The 8,183-nt window shown below is 40.4% G+C and overlaps 1 protein-coding gene across 1 annotated transcript in view; it reads right to left on the bottom strand.

The window, feature by feature from the left end:
* Positions 1–1,660: 1,660 nt before the first annotated feature.
* Positions 1,661–8,183, bottom strand: part of cntnap1 (contactin associated protein 1) — a 28,553-nt gene continuing 22,030 nt past the window's right edge. The window contains exons 22-24 of the mRNA XM_080857002.1: positions 3,340–3,570; positions 3,003–3,047; positions 1,661–2,199 (exon numbers count right to left, since the gene is read on the bottom strand). Of these exons, the coding sequence (XP_080713128.1) occupies positions 2,018–2,199; positions 3,003–3,047; positions 3,340–3,570 (458 nt within the window). The 3' untranslated portion in view covers positions 1,661–2,017. The remainder of the gene's footprint in view (positions 2,200–3,002; positions 3,048–3,339; positions 3,571–8,183) is intronic.

Genomic DNA, 8,183 nt, shown 5'->3' with positions numbered 1-8,183 from the left:
CCAGCCGTCCCTGATGATTAAATGGCAGCACACCAAGGTGAAACGGTGGAATTCTACGGAAGCACATTCAGTTGCCCAACACTGCAGCCACTGTAAATGTAATGAAAAGACCAAATCACTACAATTACTAAAAAGCAGCAGAGTCAGCTCAAGACCACCATCTACCTGAAACTAGACCACAGCAGAATAGTCAATATGTTGACGCAAAACCTGCCCACATGGCACTAACATTTATTCATAGTAAGTGTATTTTTAGTGGATCGATATATTTGAATCCCGGTAGACACACTCAGTAGTACTGACAGATCTAACCTGGACAAACATATTTCGTCTTTCCTAGATGTGGACTAAGAATCAGGACTGTCCAAGTCTGTCCACAGAGGACTGTTTGTTCCAGTCGAACAGAAGAGACCTGGGTGATGCGGCGTATTGATTGTTCACACCAGGTAGAGTCCTTCCTCTGGCTATCGGTGTAGCCGCAGCTGTTGACTTAGGGCTGCTTGAGATTCACTGAACACTCTGTCTTGTTTCAGTGAGGTGACGGACATTTAAGACTCGCTGGGAGTACCCACAGGAGGGATCTTAACCTGCCAACCCGTCAGCCGACATCTCACCCTACACCATTAGCTCTTAAGAGGAAAGAAGCACGGATGGGACTTAACATCGTGCTTCCTGTGTCCAACTAACCCTGAGTCACGTTTTATTTTGAATTATTATTATTATTTTATCTTCCTACCTACAAACACCCGTACTCTGCTCTTACAAACACTTAGACACACACAAACAACTGCCACATTGTGTCACAGAGTGCATGCACTGATGGCTAAACCCTTCATGAGGGTGACTCGAGTTTCTAGTTTCAGACCGGACCCTACACCTAGGAGATAGCCCTCACTAGCACCAGATGGGTTTTTCTGCAACACCACATTAGCCGGAGTGAGGATGAAAGGAAATGCTTTTTAAAACCAGAGAAGTGTGACCTGCACAGAATGAATTATGAAGAGGCTGAATATTTGCGTAACTACTTTTTTTTTTACAGTATTTTACAGTTTTCCATGAAAACCTTGTGTCTCCAAAAAACTCTTGTCTTCAGATAGCTACAGCTTTAGACTTCCTATTCCCTGTGAGCTGCTGGGAGTTCTGATGCTCAGACAGATCCTTTTTTTTACACACTGCGGAGGCTTTGCTAAGGTCTCATGCCAGGTTGCCAACGTTACACGCCAACACCTTAGGCCCTCTCATAAGTTGTGCTCAAAAATGTCTCAAAAATGGTGCCACTAATGCCCCTCTTCAAAAACGGTACCAGATATAGAGATAGTCTGTAGAATCTACGATAAATACGAATAATAAATGATAAATATTCATACAAAGGTTTAGGATCTTAGTATTGCCAATGTGCCATATACTTCAGTGCGTGTTGCAAAATACTGCTTCTCATATTTCATTGGATATTCAGATGGCTTCATGCTTTTCTAATGGAATCGGACTGTAGGTATAATTTCATGACACATAAATATACTTTTTGCATGATCGACTTTCACGTCACACTGCTGGAGCTGTGACCGTGCCTTCACAGTACAAGATGATTGGGAATCTTGTGAGAGTAGCCATTTGTCTCCCACTCCATACTTTCCTCGGGGTCAGGAGTCACTGAGGGAGATCTGCGGTGGAGACGGCAGGGGAGAGTTGGGTTTGCGGGTAGAGTTGTTGCCTCTTAGCTTTCTTAGTGATTGCCTCTAACAGTTCTGCACTTTTTATGTGATATCGCGTTATCATTACTCAGGCACTTCTGTCAACAAGCCCTGGGATCCTAATGGGGTCCTCGGGGAATATTAGCAAACACTCCAATGGTGCCCGTTCTCTGTCAACCAGTTTGCTTCCATCACACAAACAGGTAAAAGGGAGAGGAGGAGGGAATAGAAACAGCTGAAAGAGACATGTAACAGAGGGACAGAAAGAAAAGTGTGAAAGCTGAAGGAAGAGAGAGTTAGCACTAGCTCGCTAGCCCTTGAAGGGGCTACTCCTGGAGCTCGGTCAGGTCCTTCTCCTTGGTCGGGGGTTCGGTGAGCGGTCTCGAGCTGCTGGGAGACTCCAGGTTCTTGGGCTCGTTGGTGAGGTAGCTACCCTTATACCGGTACAGATACAGATAAAGCCCATACAGGATGAGGAAGAGAAGAATGGCTGCAGCTCCAATGATTACTGTGGATAGACACGCACAGGCGCACACAGATAAATACATACACATACACACACACACACACACACAAACAAACACCAGTAAACATACTCAGACTATGTAATCTATTAGGATGTCACATACTGATCCATGTATGGCAAAGAAATGTCATTTTTTTATATTAGGACAAGAAATCATTGTAAGTACAGTTTATCCCGTTGATCCATCTTATCCCGCGAAAGGGGTGAGGCCAGACCACACACTCTCTGATGTCTTATCCTTGAGTGTGTGTGTGTGTGTTTGTGTTTGTGTGTGTGTGTGTGTCCAGTAGGTTAGGTTTGAGCCTGGCATTAATCTGCTGTCTATGTATGTGTTAAGTTTGAAGTAATATCCTCTTGTTTTGTGTAATACATCTGTGAACATTAAGGTGTCTGTGTGTGTGTGTGTTTGTGTGTGTGTGTGTGTGTGTGTGTGTGTGTGTGTGTCAGATACTATTTTTGTCATTTTCATAGACAGGCAAATACCAAAAACCCATTATCTCTCCAGCCCATAATCCTAAGCTCTCTCTCCACCAGTGGTCTGGGAAGAGGATTTCTGCTGTTGACAGAATTACTAAGGCAGTGAGAGGTTGAATGTCTGTGTGAGGGGCAGGGTCAGTGCTAGAATGAAAGACGACAGGGGACTGAAACACACACACAGACAGACCGAGAGACACAGAGAGAGATCACAGAAAGGGGCTAGGCCTGACAGAGTGATGGTGACTGTTGGCATTAAAAATTGAGGAGTGGAGATGAATATTTCAAGAGCAGACCAGTGGAGCACTTACGGGTCATCCAAGGTGGGGTCACGTCATCGTGGATGTAGTAGAAGACTACAGGAAAGACAGACAAGAGAGGAGAAAACTCACTTCACCTGTGCAGATATGTTTCCCCCTTAAAAGACCCCTCATTATCGTTATAAACTCTCCGAAATGGGATGTGATCAGTGGCCTTAAAGCATGCTGGGAAGGGCTGCTCTAAATCTGTTTTGAAAACAAAATGACAACCTGAGGAGCCCCCTGTTCATTAGGAATAACTGCTAATGTTAGCTGCTTTCAGTCAGAGGAATATAAACAAGACAGTCTAACGGACACAACAAATGGATTTTGGGAAATGTAGTCTTACATAGGCCGGTCCACCAGGGGTCCACCTCCCATGGAATATAGCCGTGTATAGGGACGAACCCGCCGCAATTGGACTCTACCAGATATCCATGCGTTGTTACTGGCGGATTTGTGACGTTCGGCCGGAAGAGCGTCTTCAGTGGGGCGAAGATGTTGTAGCGAACACCTGAGATGCAGCCCTGTAGGCCAGGGCTGTTGTGCCGTGCAACCTCATAGTCTATATCACCCACCTCTGAAAGAGAGAGAGAGAGAGAGAGAGAGTGCTCAAAAATGTTCTAAGTTCTAAATTCAAACAGCAGCAGCAAATGAAATGAGCTCCTAAAGGAAACTGCAAAAAATGCTGTTTTGTTAGGAGATAAATATTGAAACTTGATGAACATATAAATAATATATAAAGACGAGTAAATCCTTTACGAGAGGATATAAAAATCTTCCTAAAAACTGGGAAAAGAAGAGAAAAAACAAGGGTGAGGAGAGAAACATTGAGAAGTATTGGCTGAGATCTGAGGAACTCCACAACTGAACAGTTTACATCCCCGGAGCACAGAAGAAGCACAAAGGAGGAAGAGGATTAAAAAACCGAGGGACTGAATTTGTTTGAGTGAGTACAGAAGGAGAGAGGGATATATAGTATAGTATATATCAAGGACTTTTGCTTGATTTGGATTTGATTTGGATTTGGAGACAATCCGAAAGAGGATATAGCTAGCTATGCTAAGCTAGACCAAGGCAGGTTAATTCAGTTAAAGTGCCCATTATTACATCACTCTTCATTTACATGTTCAGCAATATCAGCCAATCAGCAGCCATGGCAAAGGGACAATCCCTCCAACATTCCAAAAAGAAAACGAACTGCCAAAAGAATGTTTTGAAAAATACAATGCATAATGATTTGAAAGATACAGAACCAATTCCAATTGTGTATCCATTAAAAGCTACAAACGAACAGCTCAAAAAAACTTACAAAGAGGAATTCCTAAGGGAAAATCCAGAGACTCTTTTTGCTGACCACTTTAAAAACGGTACTATCAGCAACCTCATATTTTTTTCCAATGAGCCAGAGGCATGGCACACAGCTATTCGGCTCCATTACTCCTCAGTCACCCGTAAAGGCATAAGCAATGGATGGAAATTGCAGATTCATGAGAATGACAGTACAATCACAATGAACTTCTATAAAACAGGTACAATAACAATTCAAGGAAATCTGAAACAAATTGGAAAAGACTTCAATGACATTAAGGTACAAGCTCAACTTCACAAGAAAACAGACACCTTGGGTGCACACAAAAAAGAGCAACCACAAAGCAACCTTTCTGAAGAGCTCTCTGCCATAGACATTGATCCTGATAATCATTCAGATATTTCTATCCTTCACAACTCTCTGACTAGTATGAGGGATCAGTTTTCAAGGATGGAGGTAGAACTGGTGCAATTGAGGGAAACCATGGACTGTCTACAAGTCCAAGTAACACCAACTAAAAGCACTCAAAAAACTGACAAGGAGGATGATTATAAAAAAGATCTATTGGAGCTGAAAAGGGAAATAAAGGAACTGAGAAGGGAAAGGGAGGAATTCAACAAACAGTTATCTCTGATGTCAGAGGAGATCAGACAGTTGAAAGCAGAGAGTGAGTCTCACTCAATGCAACTGTTATGCCTGACGGAGAAGATGCTTCCCAGTGAAAAGCAAGAGGGAAACTTTGTCAACACAACAGACAGTTGCCCCCTTGACAGTGTACTGGAAGAGCAGACTGAAACTCCTCCTCCCTCTCAAACTCATGCCCTGCCAGCCACCTCCAATTTAAATTCCAACCAGATCATTCTCCTCATGGACTCTAATGGCAAATTTGTGGATGAGAAGAAATTATTTCCATACCATCGGATTAGAAAGATATGGTGTCCTAACACCGAGAAGGCCCTGGAACTCCTTTCAGTGGAACAGTTGGGCAGCCCAAGCCATATCATCATACACACAGGGACAAACGACCTAAGAGCTCAACAGGAGAGAGTTGCCTTATCACTTGGGAATGTGATTGAGAAGGCTTCTTACAATTTCCCTGAGTCGAGAGTTGTCATTTCCTCATTGCTGCCAAGAACCGATTTTCACCCGGACACCATCAACAAGGTCAATGCAAGTATATACAGAGACTGTGCCATGAAGCCAAATGTTTTTATGGCTCAACACCCCTCTCTTCACCACAACAGTCTCTTTGACCATGTACACTTGCGCAAAGAGTGCATTCCAGCTTTTACTAAGTCCTTGAAGGACGTCGCTCTCAATCGCACAATCACAGAGATTCGGAGAATCTCTCTGCCACAACACCAGCAGAGAGTCCAGCTGAGTCACCAGCGGCCCTGGAGCAACTCGCCAAACAGACCAAGACCACAAAGACAGTACAATCAACAGAGCCTCAACAGAAAGGAGAAACAGAGCTATGCTGAAATTGTCAACAGAGCATCAGTCCCCCATCCTAACCATCCCACCACCCATCCCCCTATTACTGACCCATCCACCTCCTACCAACTACCACCACCATCTACAGACCTGAAAGAGATCCAACAAATGCTCAGCTGTCTTTGTTCTCATCTCATGGGCAAGTAACAAATATATTAGACAATGACATTGTGAAAAAAAAAAAAAAAAAAAAAAAAAACATTGTAGACTGAATGTTGTATATGCGCTAGTGTGTATGTGAGTGAGTGAGTGAGGGAGTATACTTTGTTTACATCTTAGATAAAGTACCTATAAGTATATGTTTATATGCATTACATGTTGGTTTAATAACAGACTGCAATTAATGTATGTAATCGTATGTGTGTGTGTGAGTGTCGGTGTCTGTATGCGTGTGTGTCCGGTTGTGTTTGTGTATGTGTATGTGTGAGTATATGAGCGTGTGTTTGTATGTCAAATAGTAGCCTACAGATATATGTGGATTCGGCTATGAAAAAAAAAAAGAAAACAAAAAAAAAAAAAAAAAAAAAAAACAAAAACAAAAAAAAAAATTCCTGTGAATGTCCATTCGGTTTTCTTTGTAGTGTCTGTCTAACACTTATCTATGTGTATTTGTATGTGTGTTATATGTGTTGTATTAGATATATTATATGTTATGTTTTAGTAAGGCATACTGTATATTGCTTACGTGTATGTATACAACTATCCATCTTATATGTTCATCAAAGTTATTGTTTATCTCTAAGAAAATCAGCTAAAGCATTGTTTTCACTTTTTAAAATGGGTTCATCTTTAAAAATTTCATCTTGGAATATTCAGGGCCTAAGGTCCTCCATCTTTGGTATTAAGAGTAGAGACCCAGACTTTTTGAATGAGATAAAGAACTCTGATATTATAATTTTGCAAGAGACATGGAGTAGAGGAGATTGGTCCAGTGGCTGTCCAATAGGCTTCCGAGAGATAGTATTACCTTCCACAAAATTAAAAGGAGTAACACAAGGCAGAGACTCCGGAGGAATGTTAATTTGGTATAAAACTGAATTAACTCATATACTAGAAATCATTAAAATAGGTGCATTCAATATTTGGTTAAAAATAAAGAAGGAGGTAGTTTCTACTACAAAAGACATCTTCTTGTGTGCGGTATATATACCCCCCTCTGATTCTCCCTATTACAATGATGACTATTTCCCCACATTAACAGAGGAAATAAATACATTTCAAGGAAAAGGTAATATCATAGTTTGTGGTGATATAAATGCAAGAACAGGAATAAATCAAGACTTGATTAGTATTCAAGGTAATAAATATATCAATAACACCAACAACCATCTACCTACAAATAAAAACAGAAACAACTACGATAAAGTCAACAACAACAATGGGAGAAGCCTATTACACATGTGTAGATCACTGGGTCTGTACATAGCCAATGGTCGGATCTGGGGGGACTCATTAGGACAATACACATATAACTCTCCTCGCGGTAGTAGTACAGTAGATTACATTATCACAGACATAGAGGAAAATCATCTCAATGCATTCACAGTCAGCCCCCTTACACCAATATCAGACCATAGCAAAATAACAATCTACTTAAAGCAAAGAAAATTTGAAAAAAGTACAAAAAACTCTAATGAAATGACTCGACTAAAATATAACTTTAAGTGGAAAAATGACACAAAAAATGATTACATTAAGGCTATCAGCAACCCAAACACTCAAATCTTACTTGACATGATTCTTAACAAAATGTACTCCCAAAATTGTAAGGGTGTTAATGCTTTGGTAGAGGATGTAACAAGTATATTCCATCAATCAGCAATCAAAAGCAATATGGAAAAACGCCAATATACAAATAAGAAAACACAACATAAAAAAGAAAAATGGTTTGACACGGATTGTAAGAATATACGTAAAAAACTCAGAACTACATCAAACCTAAAACACAAAGATCCTAATAACCACGAAATACGTCTTCAATATAATGAAACCCTGAAGCAATACAAACAAACCATTAAAATTAAGAAAGATCAGCACACAAATAACATTTTCAAAAATATGGAAGAATCAATAAATACTGATAACTTCTGGCAAAATTGGAATACCCTTTATAAAAGCAAGGACAAGTTGGCCCTACAGGACGAGAAAATATGGAAATCACACTTTGAAGATCTATATAAAAATGTTAATGTAACTCCAACCAGATCAGAAATAAGTTGTAAGCTAAAGATACTTGAAGACACAATCAAAAATTACCAAAATCCCCTTGATTTTTATATAACTGAACAAGAACTGAAAGAAAAAATGCACAAACTTAAATCAAATAAATCATGTGGTATAGATGGCCTTTTAAATGAAATGATTACACATATTGATGAAAAATTTAA

This window comes from Sprattus sprattus, assembly GCF_963457725.1.
Source record: "Sprattus sprattus genome assembly, chromosome: 18".
Classification (NCBI taxonomy): Eukaryota; Metazoa; Chordata; class Actinopteri; order Clupeiformes; family Clupeidae; genus Sprattus; species Sprattus sprattus.
Note: the sequence above shows the minus strand (reverse complement) of the source record. Positions and strands in the feature narration are given on the sequence as shown.